The sequence below is a fragment of the Macrosteles quadrilineatus genome, unplaced genomic scaffold, assembly GCF_028750875.1.
Source record: "Macrosteles quadrilineatus isolate MER2022 unplaced genomic scaffold, UCM_ALF_1.0 Scaffold_2__2_contigs__length_208266976, whole genome shotgun sequence".
NCBI lineage: Eukaryota > Metazoa > Arthropoda > Insecta > Hemiptera > Cicadellidae > Macrosteles > Macrosteles quadrilineatus.
In genome coordinates, this window is record NW_026542595.1 from 48,018,930 (window position 1) to 48,041,963 (window position 23,034).

Here is a 23,034-nt window from a genome sequence, read left to right on the forward strand (position 1 = left end):
ATTATAGTAAGATAACCAGCCCAGGCAACCACAGAAGAAATTAATAACAAGATAAGTAAATATTTCATTACCCAAGTAGGTTCATGGCTGTTATGCCAAGTCTTGCCTGTTAGGCACAAGAAAGGGGGGAAAAAGATAGTAATGTTACATAATGATTCTTTTCCAAACGGTTCTTAAGGTTTGATAAGTTTACTTTAATTTCTACGGATAAATAAACAACTATTTAAACACTTTTTTGTTGTGTGGAAATTGTAAAAAGAACTATTCCAGCCCACAGTATTATTATATGTAGGCCCTATGCAGTATTTTTTCCTTCATACGTGAGCAACATTTTTTCCGTGAGGTTGCCTGCATGCGTACCGGTGGCATACTCCACTCCTGGCGCCTGTTGTGTACATTTCGGAATTTTCAGGTAATTCATTTTCCTATTAAAATTTATTTGCAAATAGAATGATTTTTGTGGTATGCGTGCAAATTTTCTTTTGGTGATTTGGTATTTAAAGTTATTTCAGAAATTGTCTTGATATTATTCTGTTTCTTTGTACTGTTCTATAATCAATACTAAGTCAAGCTAGGGCTATTAATTTCTTAGCTTGGCGTCCATTTTCATTATAGGAACGCATACCTTGTCCAGATTTGTCAAGTTTAATATTTAAAAATTTCGTTCTGAACATTGCTATGTACGATTTTTATCGACCTCGGTTATTTAATCTTGTTTATTTTATTTGATTTTATGCTGTTACCGCGTCCTTAATTTATTTTTATTAACTTTGAAAGGTATTAGACCTATAATGCAATTTGCACAAGTTAGTTCAAGGCTCACTCTTTATTCTGCTTAAAGTGGCCATTTCCGATTTTTACGTGTCAGATCCTGAGGGATCAATCCTGGGGTAGGTGTATGGCTCTACAAAAAATTCTAGACCAAATACTGGATTGTTACTTAGGTTGATCCTCAGTTTAAAAAAAAGTTAGCCTAGGCCAATGGCCATTTTCACTCATTAAGGCCTAACTTATAGCCTTTTAAAATTAACCGATGTAAGAAAATTATTTAGGCATAGGCCTTAAGTAGTTATTAAATTAGTTTTGTAAAAAATCCATTATTACGATGCACTTAACTTAGGTAACTAAATTATTTAAATGTCTTAAGTTAAGGTCAAGTGGGGCATGTGTACGCCCGGGGCAAGTGAACTTCCAGCTTATAAGTTAATACATTTGGGTAATACTGAACTTAACTTAGGCTAGCCTATACTACTTAAGTTATGTTCTATGCTATTGCATTTTTTTACGTTACTTATCTACTTACCAAAATTAGTCTATTTTAAGCACTTTTTACATATCTTTGACAATTTTGGGGAAAACGCCTAAGTGACTTAAGTTAGGCCTAAGTTATTTAACCCCGAAAATCACGATTGAACATCGGGAAAAGCGCTAGAAAACAATAACTTAATTAAATTGGGGCTAGAAAATTTGAATTTTTTTAAAATCCTAAGTTAAAATGTGTTTTTCTTATTAACTTAACTTATTAGTCCGTTTCAAATACTCTTTTGGCAAATGCCGTTTTTACCCAGAAAACCCGGTTTGAAAATCGGGTAATTCTGAGCAATTACTTGGTCATCCCCAAACTTTTTCATATTTTACCACGATCTTAATGCAGAGATGTAGGCCTAACTTATGTTAAAAAAAAAACATAATTTATGCACCGGAAAGTTAATATTCTATATACAAATAGAAATTACCTCAGTAATCGCCAGGTTCGACGTCCTCATCCGAGTCAGCAGCAACATGATCAGTGTTCTGTTGTGATGGTTCCCCGTTGTAACCTAACCGAACCTAACCTAACATAACGGTACTGCCAAAACTGGTCTCCCGCAAGCCACTTTTATCGCATGGACTTTGAACCTTCTTATCGCTCGGCAACCTGTACGATAGCCTTGCGGGGCTTGAATTATATGTTTCTTGTTTTCTGAGAACTACCTTATGACCGTAGTGAAATATGAAAACGTTTGGGGTTGACCACAAGTAATTGCTCAGAATTACCGAAAATCGTAGGTAATATAAAAATGGCAAAGTGCGAAAAATTACCCATTTTTGAGTAAACCAAATTAAATATAATCAAAACTAAATTAATTTAACCTAATCTAAGTAATCTAATCTAACCTTACCTTACATAAGTTAATCCATACTTATAGTCCAGTCAAGGAATGAGGTGTAGAGTGCGTGAGCAGGTAACTAAGCGATTCCTTCAGAAACTTGTTCAGGGGGCTTAGGGTGTTAACATACCAAAAGTCCTGACTCCTAGGTGGTGAGCCAGGGGGTGGAGGGGGGAAAAAGGGGGGGGAGAAAGGTACGCATTTTGGGTTTTTTGATTATATCTCGAAAACTATCAACTTTTGGTATACTATAGTAAATTATAAAATTAAAGAAGATTAAATTTGCTACAAGAAAAGTGTATAATGTGTTTATTTTGGTTCAACAGATTACGAGTTATAACTTATTTAATTGATATCTTATTAAAATCTTCTTCCATAAGAAATACGTGTAAATTAGTATGCGAAATGGGGTGAATCCTATCCGCCCAATGGAAATATAAATGATATTCTGGAAATCTTGACAAAATTTCCAGTAATTTGACACTTTAATCATTAAAATTGATCCAAAATTAAGGCGAGGGCGAGGTAACAAAATGTCGAGTTTTGGTGTTTTTTTATTGGAAATATAAAAAAAACCTTAAATCATCCCATTTTTAAACACTCACCCTCGCTTTAATTTTTGACAAAATTTCATGATTAAAGTGTCAAATTACTGGAAATTTTGTCAAGATTTCCAGAATATCAGTTATATTTCCTTTGGGCGGATAGGATTCGCCCCATTTCGCATACTAATTTACATGTATTTCTTATGGAAGGAGTATTTCAATAAGATATCAATTAAATAAGTTATAACTCGTAATCTGTTGAACCAAAATAAACACATTATATACTTTTCTTGTAGAAAATTTAATCTTCTTCAATTTTATAATTTACTATAGTATACAAAAAGTTGATAGTTTTCGAGATATAATCAAAAAACCCTAAATGCGTACCTTTTCCCCCCTTTTTCCCCCCTCCACCCCCTGGCTCACCACCTAGGAGTCAGGACTTTTGGTATGTTAACACCCTAAGCCCCCTGAACAAGTTTCTGAAGGAATCGCTTAGTTACCTGCTCACGCACTCTACACCTACTTTTGGATCATTCATTGACTGGACTATTAGTAGGGCCGGCCTGAGGGGTGTGGGACAAGCCTTTTGGAGAGGCATAAAATTGCCTGAGGGGTGTGGGACAAGCCTTTTGGAGAGGCATAAAATTGACCATTCTTGATATAAAAAAAATTAAAATTTGGCAAATTCATATCTCAAAACTGCCTACAGTTCAATATCAAAGTTAAAACCAAAGATCTACCCCCCCCCCCCCCCCCATCATCATTAGTGAGTTCTGAAATACAGTTAGCCTAATGCCCTTGACTAACGTCCAAGGTCAGTAAGTTAGAGCAGCCGTCTAAGTCTGTGTGGCGGGTCGCAGGAAGGGTTGTGGTTTTGACATATTTCTGCCTCCCCTTCCACGGGCGTTTTATATTTTTAGACAGTTCACTACCAATATTTTTATTTCACCCATGAGATATTAAATTTATTGGTCTGGCGTACGGTAATTCCAGCTCCAGCATTTGCTATTTATTCTGAAAGTACCTACTTGCAATATTTGTGTAAAAATCATTGAAAAGTGACTACGAAGCTTAACATCATAATAAGTTACAGTAGTGGTTTAAGGTACAACAATTTATAAATAAAAATACTTTTTTTAAATGTCACCTTTTTAATCGCACTAAAAAGTAGAAAATAATTTATAAATATGGGGAGAAACTAAATACTTGTAAGATTTAAAACGAAAAACGTGGGGCGCATGCCAATTTACAATTATCTTTGTGAAGATATTAGTAGAAAATAATTTATAAACATGTGGAGAGACTAAATAGGCTACTTGTAAGATTTAAAACGAAAAACGTGGGGCGCATGCCAATTTACAATTATTTTCGTGAAGATATTTTAAATAAGCATGCACCCCACGTTTTAAGTTTTAAATCTTACAAGTATTTAGTCTCTCCACATATTAATAAATTATTTTCTACTTTTTAGTGCTTTCAAAAACATGACATTATTAAAAAGTATTTTTATTTATATATCATTTTCTACTTTTAGCGAATTTCGCATAGGGAATAAGCTATTACTGTAGTACTCATGGTAAGACCTGGACCCGAGACCGATTTAATTTTTCATTTTGAGGTCCCTAAAGGCCAAAAACTCCATCTGTTTAGATTCATATATATCTATACAGGGTGAGTTTCTACTGAGCGTGTTAACTTCGCCAGTAGGTTCTAGTTGATGTGACCCACCTACAGATTGCGCATGATGGTTTTTACCAAGTCAAACTGATGGAATGGCTTATTAATGAGCTGTAGCATCTGTTGTGACCCAGCGACTATGTCAGTAACGAAAAATAAGGTACAAAATAGAGTTTTAGACACTAGCGCAATCTGTGACTGGCTCACACAACTTCGTTAAACCAGACATCCGCCATTTTGTGTTTTTTACATAATAATTTTTATTTTTTAATTTTGTCAACCGATCTTTATAAAACTTGGTATGTAGGTTAAGGTAGAAAAAAGCAATGTTAGAAAAAATATTCATATTGATTCAACTTCAAATTTAAAAATGGCGCCCATTTTAATTTTTTAAACGTAAATTAGGTACTGGTACTCAAAAATAGCTAATTTTATGAAAAAAATGTCAAGAATACTTTTATTTAGCATTTTCAATTCCCTATCAGACGATACCAAGTTCAAAAAGATTGAATAAGAAATAGCTGAAATATTACGATTTTTAGTTGTAATAATTTATAAATAAAAAACTTTTTTAAAACAAAACGTTTTTAAATGCACTAAAAAGTAGAAAATAATTTATAAATATGTGGAGAGTATAAATACTTGTAAGATTTAAAACGAAAAACGTGGGGTGCATGCAATAGATAATTTACAATTACCTTCACCTATTGAACTAATGTATTATTATCAACTGCATGCACCCCACGTTTTTCGTTTTAAATCTTACAAGTATTTATACTCTCCACATATTTATAAATTATTTTCTACTTTTTAGTGCATTTAAAAACGTTTTGTTTTAAAAAAGTTTTTTATTTATAAATTATTTTCTACTTTTTAGTTTTTAATGTGTGGATGTTAAATCTATTTCATGCATCTATATCAGATTAGGACAGATGCATGTGGGAAATCTAAGGTTTATTTGAGTTTCTTTTCATATAATTATGTATTAGATTGAATGTATGGCCTACCTACTAACTATAAATATATCAATCGTTTATTGTTTACTTTATAGAATATTAAATAAATAACAAATGACATTATTAAGAAACACCTTTATATCTGCAATCAGATTGTTTATATTTATTTTGAAATGTTTATTTGTATAAAGAATCTCTTGGGAGCAGAACCTGTACCTCTTAACCTCTGCTTTTTGAACTGTCAAATTTAAGTATTTACAGCTGACTTTAATTAATTGATATATTTACATTCTTTCAAAATGTAAACATGAAAAATTTGGAAGCCAGTAGGGCGTAGCCCAAGGGAAATATGAAAATTAAATGCTATAATATTGCATTGTCATCCACTTGTGAGCTATGTTTCAAATTTCAAGTCTCTAGCTCATCGGGAACTTCGTTTAAAATTGATATCACAATTTGTAGGAAAGTGAGCTAATAAAAACAAGCCCATGGGGCGTAGCCCAAGGGAAATATGAAAATTAAATGATATAATATTGCATTGTTATCCATTTGTGAGCTATGTCTCAAGTTTCAAGTCTCTAGCTCATCGGGAAGTATCAAAATTTTCAAGAAAGCGAGTTTATAAAAACAAGCCCGTGGGGCGTAGCCCAAGGGAAATATGAAAATTAAATGATATAATATTGCATTGTCTTCCATTTGTGAGCTATGTTTCAAGTTTCAAGTCTCAAGCTCATCGGGAAGTTAGTATAAAATTGATTGCAAAATTTGTACCGGACAAGAAAGCGAGCTAATAAAAACGTTTTAAAATGGGGTAGAATAAGGCAGAAACTAATAATATAAGGTCAGGTTTGCCCCATTTTACAACTAAAAATCTTAATATTTCGGCTATTTCTTATTCAATCTTTTTGAACTTGGTATCGTCTGATAGGGAATTAATACCCCCGCCGCAGCAAACCTGCAGACTAAGCGAATTTCCATTTGACTGATTGGATTTACACTGAAATGTCTTCTTAAAAATATAACATTTATTCCCTATTTAAATAGAATTAGTTTAACAAGTACTTAGGTTTGCTGCATCAGGGAGGGTACAACTGTTTTTTTTTTGTAAAATTTTAATAGTTAGTAAGAAATAAAAACATTTTCCAAATTTGATCAAAATATGTTCATAAACAAGCAAACTACAACAGTTTACTTATTCTCCATAAGAATAACATGGGAATTTTAAATTCACAAGTTTTTGGAATTCTCTCCGTAACCATTAGGCACATAATAACGCTTCAATATACTAAATTATTTGTTTTTTTTTAAGCTCTACAAAATGGTTTGGAAAGAAATTGCTAAATTTTATGGTTTTTGGGTCAAAAATGGGAAAAACCTATTTTTACCCCATAAAACCCCCGTTCCCATGGTCCGATCATGCTGGATCGCGAACTCGTTCGATTAAACGTAGGTTTACACTTTTGTACCAAATTTCATCAAAATCGGATCATTTTTGCTCGAGTTATCATGCTAACGGACACACACATATATATATATGCAAGATAGAAAAATAGGGCTACTATATATATATATATATATAAAATAAATAATAGGGCTACTATATATAAATATTTTACTATATATAAAATAGGGCTACTATATATATAAATAAAATACTATATTTTCAAAGTCTTTGAAAATGGCCTTAGAGGCGAAACTATAGTCAGTAAATATTTTAATAGATAATTTTACTTGGGTACTAAGTTTATTAATGTTTAATCTTTATTTATATATATATAAATATAAAAATATATACATGGTGTCACAAAAAAGTGAGATGGGCTATACAGGACCTAATTCTACATGCAAAAATAAGTCAAAAATGAAGAATAAAATTTTTTGGATTTCGGCTTAGTTTAGCCGTAATCCGCCATTTTGTTTTTTGGGAAAAATATTTATTAGGCCTATTTCAAAATCCCTTTGAGATATTTTAACGAAACTTGGCAAAAATTTTTACACTATAGTAAGTAACATTTATAAAAAAAAAATATTATTTTAACTTTCCAAATTTCAAAATGGCGGCCGTTTGAATTTTTTAATGCCAAATTTCATGAAAACCGGTACCTAAATCAAAATTTTGTAAGACACAAAAGTTTTAGTATTTATTATAACAAATCCAACAAAACAAAAATGAATAAAATCGGTTTATAAATAAAGAAGCTGTGTTCATTTTAGTAATTTAGACTGAAATTACTTAATACGTTACATAAATTATTACATTACATTTAATACATTTTAATATTAATAATTTCAGTCTAAATTACTAAAATAAACACAGCTTCTTTATTTATGAACCGATTTTATTCATTTTTGTTTTGTTGGATTTGTCATAATAAATACTAAAACTTTTGTGTCTTACAAAGTTTTGATTTAGGTACCGGTTTTCATGAAATTTGGCATTAAAAAATTCAAACGGCCGCCATTTTGAAATTTGGAAAGTTAAAATAATAGTTTTTTTTATAAATGTTACTTACTATAGTGTAAACAATTTTGCCAAGTTTCGTAAAAATATCTCAAAGGGATTTTGAAATAATAAATATTTTCCCCAAAAAACAAAATGGCGGATTACGGCTAAACTAAGCCGAAATCCAAAAAATCTTATCCTTCATTTTTGACTTATTTTTGCATGTAGAATTAGGTCCTGTATAGCCCATCACACTTTTTTGTGACACCCTGTATATATGAATTTGAACGGATGGTGTTTTTGGCCTCTAAGGACATCAAAACAACAACAAAAAATCCGTCCCGCGTCCAGGTCTTACCATGAGTACTACGGTAATAGCTTATTCCCTATATGGGAAATTCGCTAAAAATGCTAAATAATAGTGTTCTTGACATTTTTTCATAAAATTAGCCGTTGTTGAGTTATTTACGTTTAACAAATTAAAATTGCAGCCATTTTGAAATTTTTAGTTGAATCAATATGAATATTTTTTCTTACATTGGTCTTTTAGCGAATTTCCCATATAGGGAATAAGCTATTACCGTAGGTCTCATGGTAAGACCTAGACCCGGGACTGATTTACTTTTTCGTTTTGAGGTCCCCAGGGGCCAAAATCACCATTCGTTCAAATTCATATATTTATATATGTGTCCGTTAGCGCGATAACTCGAGCAAATATGATCCGATTTTGATGAAATTTGGTACAAACGTGTAAACTACGTTTATTCAAACGAGTTCGCGAACCAGCATAATCGGACCATGGGAACAGGGGATTATGGGGGGTTTTATGGGGTGAAAATGGATTTTTACAATTTTTAACCCTAAAAGTAAAAATTTTTTGAGATTTCTTTCTTAACCATTTTGTAGAGCTTAAAAAAAGAAATAATTTAGTATATTGAAGCTCTGTTTTATGCCGGTCACGGAGAAAAAAAAAATGTAATTTAAAATTCCAATGTTATTCTTATGGAGAAAATATATGAGAAAATATTTAAAAGAAAATATGAAAATATCTTAGTTGAGAAAATATATACAACTACTGTTGTAGTTTACTTGCTTATGGATATATGTTGATAAAATTTGGCAAATTTATTTATTTCATTCTATACTATTGACATATGGTCAAAAAACACTTTTTAGGCTACCTTCCCCGTAGCAGCAAACCTAAGCACTCGTTAAATCTAATGTTTATTTAAATTGGGAATTTAAATAAACAACAGACATTTTAAGAGAAACCATAATAGGCTATTACTTTGTGCAGGCTACTCGTATGTAATACAGTAGTGTCGAAAATCCGAACGTCAGAAATCCGAACTACTCCTGAGGGTTTTAAAATATATTGAATTAGCACAGAGACAACAGATGTTTTACAATTTTGCGGGCTTAACAGTCAGCGCCCAGTGGAGGAATGAGATAATGCGCTGTGCCAGTCAGTGTTTTGTTTGTTTCCAATGCATAAACTTTACATGAGTTATTTTTTCAAAAAACAAACTACAGTAATGTACCAAAAATACCTAAGTACAAAACATTTGTTTTGATTTTATTTAGTGTATCCTATAACTGTATTTTAAATACTCTTAGACCTAATCATGTGTCTATTACGCCGGGTTTTCCTAGACGCAGAAGAGGAGCTTGGAGAGCGGAGGGCGGAAAAGCGATTAATGTAGCGTCCCGCTCCGCTTCTAGCAAAACAGCTGAGACATTAAATTGCCTAAAAGACAAGTGGAGTCCGCTCTTCGCGTTCCTCTCTCCGCTTCCACGCCTAGGAAAACCCAGCTTTAGTTATTTCTAGGTTATGTTTGAAAATCTGAACAAATTGGTAATCTGAACTGCCTACTATGATTGTCTGATCTGAACTGCGATTGGATCGGATTACTCTATTAAGGTGTTAAATTAGATTAGCTTTTAAGATGCCGACAGACCTGGGTGGGTATTTTGTGAAGGCAGGTGTTGGAAAAGTGACATGATATTTTTGTTACTGCATAAGATCAGTGTTCTTTAGCCAGGGCCATTCATTGAAAGCCCAATGATCAAACCCATATTTAACTTTTTCACAAGATCAAACAGGCAAACTTCTGATAACCTAACTAGTTTAGCACTGTTACCACTCAGCTACCCAGCTATTAATTTGTTCATCCTTTTTAGGTCATCCATTTGTCACTAATATGTCTGACGACGGAGTAGTTGTTGAGAAGAAAGGCCGGGGTCGTCCGCCTAAATCTGAAGAAGCAAAGAAGGCCGAGAAAAGGGCTAAACCTGCAGTTGAAAAATCAGCGGCAAAAAAGGAAGATGGTGAAGCTCCGGCTAAAAGAGGAAGGGGAAGACCCAAAAAAGGAACATCAGCTGCTGCAAAACCTAAGGTAAATGTGGGAAATTTATTATAAAATAACCTTTTGTTTTTGCATTGATAGAGATGACTTCTTTCACGATTGGCCCTCTGGCATTGACCTGTGTTGTGTGTACAGCGAAGCATTTCCCATAGTACAATATTTTTATCAACCGAGACTATTTTTAGGAAGAGTCTTGTTACTGGTGTCTATTTCAGTTGCAAGTTTCTATCTTCTCAGTGCAGTTTTCTTGGGGAGCGAGCTGGTCTTAGAACGCGGGGCTTCGGTGCCAAAGGTCCCGAGCTCAAATCCCGCCAATCATTATAATATTGGATTTTATCTACGTGACAATGCCGCAACTAACTAGGACTAGCCTGAAGTAATGTGTAAAACAATTCCAGGCTAGAACTAGAGTCCTAAACAAAATTGTTTTACTTCACTTTTCTTCATAAAAATTATATTGCAAAACAGGGTGTCTACCAACCGGGAAATCCGGGAAAACCGGGAATTGTACTTAAATTTTTATTGGCCATGAAATGTACGGGAATTGTCCTTAAATGCCAGACAATGTCCTTAAATTTTTAATGGGCCATAATTTTATTGATCGCTAGTTGGTTAGGAGCACATAAAAGGTTTATCAGATGTTTGTTTACATTTTCATAATTTATTACTAGAGTAATTATGCAATAAAAATCCCATTAACAATCTCAAACCCATTAATATTTTATCACGACAATCAAGGGTCAAGTCAAGTACTTCTAAGAACTGTTGACTCAGCAGCTAGCTCATAAAAGTTATATCACTTTTATTCATTTACAACTTCTTTTTTTATTACTAGGGTATTATTATTAGATCCCAAACCTATTTTATCATGAAAATAATAGCTTTATAATGGCTGTTAAATTTCACTTCTTACTTGTACTTTTGGCTTGAAGATTCAATTTGCCGCGGCCAGTGCCTAGTGCCATAAAACTGTTTATGGTTTCATATTAAACATGTAAATAATCTACAGTCTTATTTTGTAAGTTAACCCCTTTTATAAGGCCTGCTTGGTTTCAAATTATGTCATTGCATTTTCTGTATCTTTGTCTTATATTGTTGGCTATTCAGGTTTCAATGTTTTTTGTTTCCCATATATTTATTTATTGAGTTGTATGCTTTAAGCAATCAAAATCTTATGAACTAGAATGATGATAGTAACTTTGCTGCTATTATAACCTCATTGTTTGTTACTCAGTTTATATAGGCCCTCCTAAATAATTAGGCTTAGGCCTGGGTATTTTGATTCTTGAAAGAGCTGTAAAATATATTAAGAAAATGTAATTGAGCCCAAGATAAACAACTAATGATTGCTATGTGTCGATATTAACTTTACAAATGAAAATACAATAACCTTACTCTGTGCTTATTGCTTATTAATAGCCGCTTACCATACCTTGATTTTGTACTAAGAATTGAGTAACAATATGCATTAAAGATTTTTTTTTTTCAAAAGTAGTCGAGAACCTAACGTTGTGCCAGGGCGGATCATGCCAAATTAATCCGCCTGGATCGGATAAGCTATGTTATGAAGTTTACGTGACGGATGGAGATATTTGTCGCTATCGCAGGAGACAATGATTGCGTTTCTCTGTTACACTATAAAAGCTTTAGGCCTACCTAAAGTATAGGTAGGCCTATGTTTGTTTACTTTCAATAAATTTCTATTTTGTAATTTTTAACTCTTATCTATCATTATTTACTTTTCTCTCTCGTACAACTACAGTGAATAACAAGATTAATACAGTTTGACAAATCAGGAAAATTATTCGGTAGGCCTAATGACACCGACAAAGGTTACGGCAAAGTGTCCTTAAATGTACGGGAATTGTCCATGAATTTTTTATCCAGAATGTAGTAGTCACCCTGAAAAACTTACAGTTCTTTCTGTTGTGGTTGTGAGTATGATAACGTGGACAAAAACAAGAAGTAGACACTGCAGTCTTCTACCTGAGCCAGGACCGACCGCGTAGTGTGGTAGGCCTATCAATAGTAATTAAATTATTGTTTCGTCTTATCTATATTGGTATTTTCCTGTTAAAGAGAACATTCATTATTTTGTATGCATGTGACAGCGACAACGATGTTTTGTAACACTGACAATGCCGTCCGTATTAACAGCAAAACATGTACCTAGGTTATTAAATCTACAAAATTTTGATTACTTGACGAGGTAAATTGTACTATGATAATTATTGAGTTTTAGAAATAAAATCAACAGGAAGGCTTAGTTAGGCTAATATAAACTTCCTGTTAAACAACAAGTTTGTCAAATATTAATGTTTTGGATTAAAAATATTGTATTTTCAAAAATATCATCCTCCAATTTTTATTTGGTTGTGTGTTTCTCAGTGTACATGATGCTATTGAGAAATTTTATGATAGTAAATAATCATAATATCCTATTAATAATATTTATAGGTGGGTCAGGAAAAAAATTCCAAGGTAGAGGTGGGTGTGAAATAAATTCCAAGAAGTTGGTGGGTCTCCACACCAAGATTTTTGGGAACTGCTGCTTTAGACATATAAAATAAAAATAAAGGAAAGGGATGATTACTAACTGAAGCTGTTTAACTAGGCCAAGGCGAGTTCTGGTAAAGGCAGAGGACGACCCAAGAAGGACAAGGAAGAGAAGTCTGAAGAGGAAGAAGAAGAAGACGATGCTGCAGATGAGGACGAAGGTGATGATGAGTGAATCTACAAGTGAATCTGTGTTCCTTTAGTGTTTGTGAGAGAAGTTCATTATACTGTCATTGATTACAATGTTCCTATAGTGATTTAAGTCCAAACAGAAGGTACATTCCGTTTAGACAAATATTGCTCTCAATGTAAATGAAGGTATGGATTTAGGTTTTAGGTTAGTATTTTTGTCTCACTAGTGTGACATTCGTTCAGTATTAATTTATAAGTAAACACATCAAATTTTACATCTTGAATGTTTTAATGTACAAAAAAGTTCTCACTCTGGAAGATTGTTCAAGTACAATAACTAACAGGTTTTACTCTGGTTTTTCTAACATTGATTAGCCTATCATCAACGCTTATGGTAGAAATTTTAAACATGCCATTCTGCCGTGATATGAGAATTATGTTAAGTTTAGTCTATTATACTTCTTTTTTGTAATTGAATTTTCTTGAAATTTGAATAGGCACTCTAAGGTGTGATTATTAAACCCTCTGGTAGCCTACTTAAAAAAACAACCATATAGCCTACCATGACCATGCCAATTTTACTTGTCACTGCTGTCTAAAGAAAAATCTCTGATTCCACGGACAGAAGAGTGTTCTTTAGCTAATGATTCCTGTTATCTATTATAAACTTAGTTCTTACCTGTTAAAACTACCAAACCTCTTCTTTTGTAACATTTTTGTTGGTTAAAGAATCCAAAATTTAAACATCAGCCAACAATTGGCATGGATTAAGAATATACTTTCAGTGATGCTTTTATGTAGTTAAGTAGTTTTTATAATTGTAAAATGTATTCTTTATTATTTGTGTGGAAAATAAATTTTGAGTGCAACACAACAGTGTGGTGAATGATTTACCTTGTGAAATCAATACAAGTGAAATGGTTACAATTTGATTGTGATCCAACCCTTATTTTTGTACAATCATAATGCTATACAGCAAAACTTGGAGCAAGAAACTTATAGAGTACAAATAAATGTAAATTATTAAATAGTCTGTACTATACTTCTAGAAATCATTTTGTTCCTCAATCAGAATCTGTAGGCCTAAGTGCAAATGATTGGCATTAAAACAATTTCACCTAAACAATTTGACTTAGGGCACAGAAAACATACTACAGTGGAGTCCCGATAATCCAAACTTCGGTAATCCGAAAGTCCGCTTAATCCAAAACCAAAAAATAAATTTAAAAAAAATTTTTTTTGAATTTTTTAAAATTTTTTTGAAAATTTTTTGATTTTTTTTTTTAATTTTGAAAATATTTTGATTTTTTTTTAACTTTTGAAATTTTTTTGAAAACTTTTAAAATTTGTTTTAGAACTTTTGAAATTTTTTGAAAACTTTTGAAATTTTTTTGAAAACTTGAAATTTTTTTGAAATTATTTAGGAATTTTTTTAAATTTTTGTTTATTAAACTTTTAACACAGTTAGCTGTATCTCGTCAAAGTATTCTGTAGCGGCCGGGCAAGATAGACTTTTTTTTGAGTATTTTAGTAAATATTTCACAATTTTTGTTATTAACATTTTTTATTTTCGTCCAGGGGAACCCTCCACAACACAAACATAACAATCCCCCCAAATCACAAATGGATTTTATGAAGTGATAATGCTGCAGCCACTAGGTCTAAGTAATCTAAAAAACAATCCCAAAAAATTTCAAAAAATAAAAAAAATTTTCAAAAATTTCAAAAAAGTAAAAAAATTTGTTTCTAAAATTTTAAAAAAGTAAAAAAAACCAAAAAAACGTTTAATCCGAAATATTTGGTAATCCGAAATGGGCCCGGTCCCAACCATTTCGGACTAACGGGACTCTACTGTACTATAACCAGAGGTGCCCATCCCCCCCAAACCCAGAGGCCCAACCCCCCCCCCCAAGCCAAAGGAGTAGTTCTCCCCCCCAATTTATGCTGCCTTCTATTTAAACCTACCCTCCCCCCACCAATTTATCTGACAATTTTCCCTTTACCTCATAAAACGAGCATTCCAATTTAGTATTTGGTAAACTTGAGGTAAAGAAAAACAAACTTGCTGATAATAAAAATTAAATGTGTAATAGGAAATGTTAACAACATTTAACAATACTTCATTAGGTATCTATATAATTAATACGCTACATGAAACTTTGTCGGTTGAACTCCTCCGCCATTTCTTAACCGATTTTATCCATTGACGTCTCATTGGAAAGAGCGTGTCGCGTAGATTTGCAAACTGGCCTTACATTTTTGAAAAAGTCTTTTGGGCTCTGCCCCAGTGGCTGTTAAAGTTCCTATGTTATCCTCATGGAGAACATAATTGTTTACATTTTGATCAGCTGTATAATTTAATTGTTGTTATTTATTTTTAAATTCAATGAAACGCACTGAGTACATTTATTTACTATTTGAGTTTGTGTAAACATAACCTCCAAGACGGATCGTGTTGGTGTGGTTGTATCTTAAATTTATGTATTTATCGTTGTTTTGTGTCGCTTTGACGGATCGTGTTAGCATGATTGTAACTGAAATTTGGGCATTTATCGTTGTTTTTTGTAGCTATAATTTGTTTATTTGTTGTTTTTTATTTTAAATGTCTCCGACGCGACGACAACGAAACATAGACAAGAGGCGTACCCAATCGTGATAACGACCGCACCTACCGATCAGTGGCGCGTCTATAGGCTTAACCATAGATAAAACATACTCCTCAAGAATACATACAAGAAAACATACTCCAATGCGCCCTAACACTACCCCAAAACGACTTTTCGTTCTCAATTGGCCCTCTATCAATGATATGTGTTGCCTGTACAGCGAGGCATTTTGAGAAGGAGAAAACCGGTCGGAATGCTTTAGGTTTATCAATAACGAAGATAAACATGGTTTGAGTTACACACCGGCAATCTTTGAGTTGACTCTTTCAAACTCATTGTAAATATGACCGTTATTCGTTTTGAAATAGCTCCTGTAATACTTTGCAATTGCTCGAATTCGAGCAACATGTAAACTAGTATCTAACTAATGGACGAATTAGAAGTGTTTCAATTTACATTTCAGAATCTCTATTGTCAGCTAACATGTGCTCAGTATTGCAATAGACAACGTCTTCAAAAAGTACAACAATATACTATGTGAATTACTCTACTCCAACACAGTATTGTAACTGTACAATATATTAGGTGGCGTTAAATTTTACAGAGAAAGAATCTCAGAGAAGAATTTTAAGAAATCAAACCGCTTTAAAAATGCATTAATAATACCTTGGCAAAGAGTTGTTTTTTTTCAAAATTATAGGCAGTCACGAAATAAGACAGACTTGTTGCTCGCCACTCCCTGGCTCTACAAACACCGCCACTCCAAACAACACACTCCAAAAACTCGATTTTACTCTACAAAAATCGCCAGGCAAAATACCCACAAAAGGTTTTTAGGACGAAGTAATCTTATAAATAATTAATTTTGATAGCCCCAGGATTGCCTTTTATGACTAATAATGGTAGAAACGCATCTTGTCAGACAATCTGTTTATACACAAAACACGAAACGATAACAGATAGGCCTATATCAATTCACGTGAGTATGTTGCCGCGGGCAGGACTGGAAGTAAACTGAATCAGGTTATGACGGAAAGACGTGGTCTCTGGATTGTCGTCTCAAAAGCTGATATTGGACTAGTTGTAGTGACGGAGGAGAGTGTTGAAAATATAATGGGATTCATAATTGAGTTTTCCATTTAAAATTATTGACAATAATAACCAATTTATCTGCTAGATATAAATTATGGTCTCGAAATTGTACAGTACTGCACAAAGGAAATTTATTAAATACTTTGAGGAGTTTGAAATATATAAATACATAAAACTAGGGACAGCGCAAAATTGTTGAGTGAAAACACTCAATTATGAATCCCATTATACTTTTAACACTCTTCTCAGTCACTACAATAGTCCTATATCAGCTGGTGACAATGCAGACGACAATCCAGAGACCACGTCTCTGTCCGTCATAACCTGAACCTGATTCAGTTTACTTCCAGTTCTGACGACGGCAATATATACGCGTGAATTGATAGGCCTATCTGTAATCGATTCGTGTTTTGTGTGGTGGAGGTAAAGAACCACCAAAACATAATGTAGCAAATACAATTCGACACTGACACTGGTATATTAAGGATTGTCTGACAAGGTGCGTTTTTACCATTCTTAGAAGCAAATCTTAATTACGAATGGCAAAATGTTGTTGTTGTTGGTGTTGATAGTGAGCTACTTAGAAACACTTTTTCGGGCTGCTTATACAAAATTATTCATTCATTATGACAGAGCTAGCAAAAAACATCCCCCCCAAAATCCCCTCAAAAAAGTCCCCCCCAAAAATTCCTGTGGCGCAAACGCGCCACAGTACCCCCCCTCTGGGCACCCCTGACTATAACCCAGAATGCCAACCGCATGGTAAAAAGCATTAAGTGTTTTGAGAGAGCTTTGCCTGTCAATCGTAGGCAGCGCCACCAGCGTTGCTATGCTGAGTGCATGGCAACGCTGGTGGCGCTGCCTACGATTGACAGGCAAAGCTCTCTCAAAACACTTAATGCTTTTTACCATGCGGTTGGCACTCTGGGTATAGTAATATGTTTTCTGTGCTTAGGGTCAAGACTTTTTTGTAAACATTTTTTAAAGATGCCCTATGAGGACAGACCAGCCCTTACTAATTTCCATTGTCATAATTCGCATAAGCGTATTCAAGAAGTAACTAACTTATGTAACAGTTGTATTGCTAAGAAGTAACTAACTTATGTAACAGTTGTATTGCTAAGAAGTAACTAACTTATGTAACAGTTGTATTTTTAAGTGTTACTACTTTTTGGTACAATGGTATTTATAGTTATAGTATATTGTGGGGGGTATGGTCGCTTGGCAGTGAACCCAAAGAAAGGTAGGTACTGGAGATTTTATTATAGAAAATTATATTTTATATTCTCAATCCAAACATTCTTAAACAGTTATAGAGATATACTTACTTACTCCCAGGGCCATTTATATCCGAGGTGATATTTGGTCACACCTACAAATCTTCGCCAAGTTAACCGGTCTTTCGCGTCATCCTCCGTTGCCCCAATTCTCTCCAAATCTTCTTGCACTTGCTTCCACCACCTCTGCTTAGGTCTTCCCCAGGGTCGCCTTCCTGTAGTGTTTCCCTTTAAAACTCTTCCCAGTCTACAATCTTCGCCTCTCCTTAATATATGACCAGCCCATCTGATTCTTCGGCACTTGATTTCTCCAATCACATCTGTGCTATTATACAGTTGCCTTAATTCCCTAGTACCTGGGGACCGAGCTTTGCTCGGGGGAAATCATTAGTCCTCTCTGAAAGCAGTCTTAGTACTGTATTGGAGATACATAAATCCATTCCCAAACTACACTCGGCTCGCCTTTACTACGTCCTACACCATTTCCTACGTCATGGACCTATTTCCCCCATTTCCATAGCACTTTAGGATTGTAGATACCTTAATCTAATCGTCATAAACAGTTCCCACACTCCGGACAGCTCGTCTTGACTACTTCCTTCACCACTTCCTACGTCGCGGACCTGTTTTCCTCCCTTCCCATAGCATTTTAGGATTGCAGATACCTTAATCTAATCGTCATAAGCAGTTCCGAAACTCCAGACTACTCGCTTTGACTACTTCTTTTACCACTTCCTACGTCACGGACCTTTTTTCCTCCCTTTCTATAGCATTTTAGGATTGCAAATACCTTAATCTAATCATCATTAACAGTTCCCACGCTCCAGACAGTTTGCCTTGACTACTTCCTTCACCACTTCCTACGTCACGGACCTGTTTCCCTCCCTTCCCATAGCATTTTAGGATTGCAGATACCTTAATCTAATCGTAATAAACAGTTTCCACACTCAGGACTACTCGCCTTGACTACTTCCTTCACCACTTCCTACGTCGCGGACCTGTTTTCCTCCCTTTCCGTAGCATTTTAGGATTGAAAATACCTTAATCTAATCATCATAAACAGTTCCAATGCTCCAGACAGCTCACCTTGACTATTTCCTTCACCACTTCCTACATCACGGACCTGTTTCCCTCCCTTCTCATAGCATTTTAGTATTGCCCATACCCTTATCTAATCGTCATAAACAGTTCCCACACTCCGGACAGCTCACCTTGACTACTTCCTTCACCACTTCCTACGTCGCGGACCTTTTTTCCTGCCTTCCCATAGCATTTTAGGATTGCAGATACCTTAATCTAATCGTCATAAACAGTTCCCACACTCCGGACAGCTCGCCTTGACTACTTCCTTCACCACTTTCTACGTCGCGGACCTTTTTTCCTTCCTTCCCATAGCATTTTAGGATTGCAGATACTTTAATCTAATCGTCATAACCAGTTCCCACACTCCGGACTACTTGCCTTGACTACTTCCCTCACCACTTCCTACGTCGCGGACCTGTTTCCCTCCCTTCCCATAGCATTTTAGGATTGCAGATACCTTAATCTAATCGTCATAAGCAGTTCCGAAACTCCAGACTACTCGCTTTGACTACTTCTTTCACCACTTCCTACGTCACGGACCTTTTTTCCTCCCTTTCTATAGCGTTTTAGGATTGCAAATACCTTAATCTAATCATCATAAACAGTTCCCACGCTCCAGACAGTTTGCCTTGACTACTTCCTTCACCACTTCCTACGTCACGGACCTGTTTCCCTCCCTTCCCATAGCATTTTAGGATTGCAGATACCTTAATCTAATCGTAATAAACAGTTTCCACACTCAGGACTACTCGCCTTGACTACTTCCTTCACTACTTCCTACGTCGCGGACCTGTTTTCCTCCCTTTCCGTAGCATTTTAGGATTGAAAATACCTTAATCTAATCATCATAAACAGTTCCCACGCTCCAGACAGTTTGCCTTGACTACTTCCTTCACCACTTCCTACGTCACGGACCTGTTTCCCTCCCTTCCCATAGCATTTTAGGATTGCAGATACCTTAAACTAATCGTCATAAACAGATCCCAGACTTCTCACTGCTACCCTTGACTACAATGTATCGAGTAATCTACAGTATAATTTTTGCTAATAATTGATGTTTATCCTTTTGTACTGTATTTGTAATTTGCTAGTATACTGTGGGTAGTTGGCTTATTATGAACACATGCTACAACTTCAAGTCTTTTGTTTACTTTTTACTTGTTATTTAATTCAGCCAACATGGTTACCTAGCAACTCATAAGACTAATGTTAAAAAAAATGTGATTTTCATTTTCATTTTTCTACGTAATTAGATTTTTGTTGGCAGTTCTAACTGCAGTAAACTCGTTTTTAGGCCAGAAATAAACTATTTACAACAATTGAAGAAAATCGTCGGAACCGTTTCCGAGATCTTGGTGCAAGCAAGCATACATACATACATACATACAAGCAAACATTGCTCGTATTAGAGTATAGGATTGTGTCTTATTCTCCATTCTCCATTCTCCTTGCTCAAATATTGGTCCAAAAATCTTCCTTAAAATTTTATTTTCGAATACTATTAGTTTCTTTTCATCTCTTTTATTTAATTTCCAGGTTTCTGATCCATATAGGAGAACTGGGCAAATTATTGTTTTGTACAGCCTGATTTTTGTTTTGCAGGACAAAGATTTAGATGAAAGTAATTTATTGCAAGCAAGAAAACGTCAGTATTTTGGTTAGATATAATTACTCCTAACTGTTGACTTTTTCAAATGTATGGCCATCAATTTCTATTGGTTCTTCAGTATTATCCAGGTTTCTTGAAAAGTGCATGTACTTAGTTTTTGAACCTTTTGATTTTAGGCCTACTTTTTATGTTATAGAGATATAGATAATAGAATAGAGATATTATAACAAGAACAAAGAACGGCAAGTACTAAAGGACAAAATATGATTTTCAATCAAGTATAAATGTTTACGCCACACTACATTATTTTGACGAACTTCCCACGCAAGGATTTAGTCCAGAAAACAGCTGTTTGCCGCCAGCTTATTCAAATGGGGTTTCATTGCGTACTACTGTGCTGCAATGAGTTTTGCCGGACACCAATCAGCTGATTATACTGTATTTAGGTGGCAGTGAGTGGTTATAAACAAAAACATAACCTCTCTTAGAGGTTATGACTATTGATTTTTAGTCCTTTAGTTGGTGGAAATATATAAGGATTTGTACGGATTTAGTAGTATGGCGTAAACTATCGTACGTAACTCGTCCAAAATGTGTGTACCGGACTCGTATGGTAATCCCGTACTCGACTTCGTCTCGCACGGGAACGACCACACTCGTCCGGTAAACACTTATTTTCAGGACTAGTAACACTTAGTTCAGGACTAGTACTATTACGTTAATATTCTCAATTATATATTTCGTACCTAGGGCCGAAAATTAGGTTTTGCCGGATCGAGATAATTTTTAAGTTTGAGACGAAGTTGAGAACTGGCGCTGGTTCCAGGGGGAGTGTGTGGTTTTTGGTCAAACTCTACCACCCATGGTATTTTACAATTTAGCTACAAAGAGAGAGCGTAAGTCCATGATCAGAAATTTTTTGGATATTGAACGTACTGAATGCAAGAAGCAGCACAAAACTGCTTACACTCAGCAACCTACCTTTAAGGCTAGTACTCACTAGGACACCCGGTCGCTTATCAACCGGCGACCTGGTTGACGAGCTACTAAGTTGATGATTGAACGTTTTATTGCCGGGGGGTACACACTAGGATACCTAGCACTTTCAACCGAGCAGGAAATCAAAATTTGGTGGGGATGGACTGTGTTTGGTTCTGGAATCTGGTTCGAGCTCTAATTGCACTGACCTGTGTGTTGTGACAACATGCACACCTACGAAGAAGTGATTGCTGCCGCAGTTATAATTCTATTTAATTGCAGTAACCATAGAAGAAGGTAGACATTGTTCAACAGATTTTGGGCTAAAGGGTGGCTTCAACGCAGACACAGTTACAGCCACATAGCACTTCTACGAACTTTGCGAGATGATAATCCTCAGGATTACAAGAATTATTTGAGGATGTCAGACGACAATTTCCATCACATTTTGCAATTGGTGACGCCTCATATTGGAAAAAAGGACACCCGATTAAGACAGGCAATCCCCGCCGAAGAAAGACTCGTAGCAACACTTCGATATCTAGCGACTGGAGCAGTCTACAATAAACTCAAAAAATCGAAAAACCCCTCTAGCTTAAAAGGTACCACGTTTACTTTAGCACTAGCATTGTTTAGTTTTGACAGTTGACACAAACAGTGGACTGCGTATGCGCTAGCCGTCTATAGTTGATCAACTTGGTCGCTGAAGCGTACACACTCTAGTTTTTTGAGAAATCTGATTGCCCGGCGATAAAATGGTTGATCGGAAACCCCCAGGTTTTCGATACATGTCCGAAAACCAAAAAGTTGCCTGGCTATTTTTACAAATCGCCGTCAACCAAATTGAAAGACACGTACACACACGGCGATATTTGTGCAATTTGGTCGCTCGTCAACCAGATCGCCGGTTGATAAGCGACCGGGTTGTTACACTCTGGCCTCAGGTCGCTCAGTCTGGGGTGGGTCGATGTAAATGAACAGAGTGTTTATCCTTAATAAATCGAAATTCTTCATGAGAAGGGCGCCACCTAGTTTTAACCTTCCTAGGAACCAAACTAGGAAATATTCCAAGGTAAAGGATGATGTGATTAATTTTGAAAATAAGTTACTAAAAGGGAATGGCAGAGGCTTACTATTAAAACAAATTAAATTGACCAAACATACAAGTCTCAAATAATATTTCTATAAAAATTCAACTATTATCCATGAAAGCAGATATTATTATCTTTTCTTTTTATCTACCAGCTAAATATTCAATCAAACAAAACTGATATTTTTGATTTGAAACACTATCACTTCTAAGATAAGGCTACTAGGCAATGTGAATGAATACCAAAGATTTGATTACCCAAGAAAATATTTACTGATCAGTTGCAAAACATTTGTACCTTTAACTTCCATTTTTATAACTACCAAAATTAATTAGAAATTGTCGGCCGACACTAAGATGAATTATTGAGCACAAATAAAGACATATAATACACAGTAATAAATATATATGACCCTGGAACAAATACTTATATCTAAACAAAATAGATCCTGAAAATGTCCAAATATCTCA

At 34.8% G+C, this 23,034-nt stretch overlaps 1 protein-coding gene across 1 annotated transcript; it reads left to right on the forward strand.

Moving 5' to 3' along the window:
- The first annotated feature begins 352 nt into the window (after positions 1–352).
- On the forward strand, positions 353–13,702 carry LOC128986257 (high mobility group protein I-like). The gene is made up of 3 exons (XM_054406520.1): positions 353–412; positions 9,956–10,170; positions 12,755–13,702. Exons 2-3 carry the CDS (start codon positions 9,976–9,978, stop codon positions 12,869–12,871), a joined length of 312 nt encoding a protein of 103 aa, XP_054262495.1. The 5' UTR covers positions 353–412; positions 9,956–9,975; the 3' UTR covers positions 12,872–13,702.
- The last annotated feature ends 9,332 nt before the right edge of the window (positions 13,703–23,034 follow it).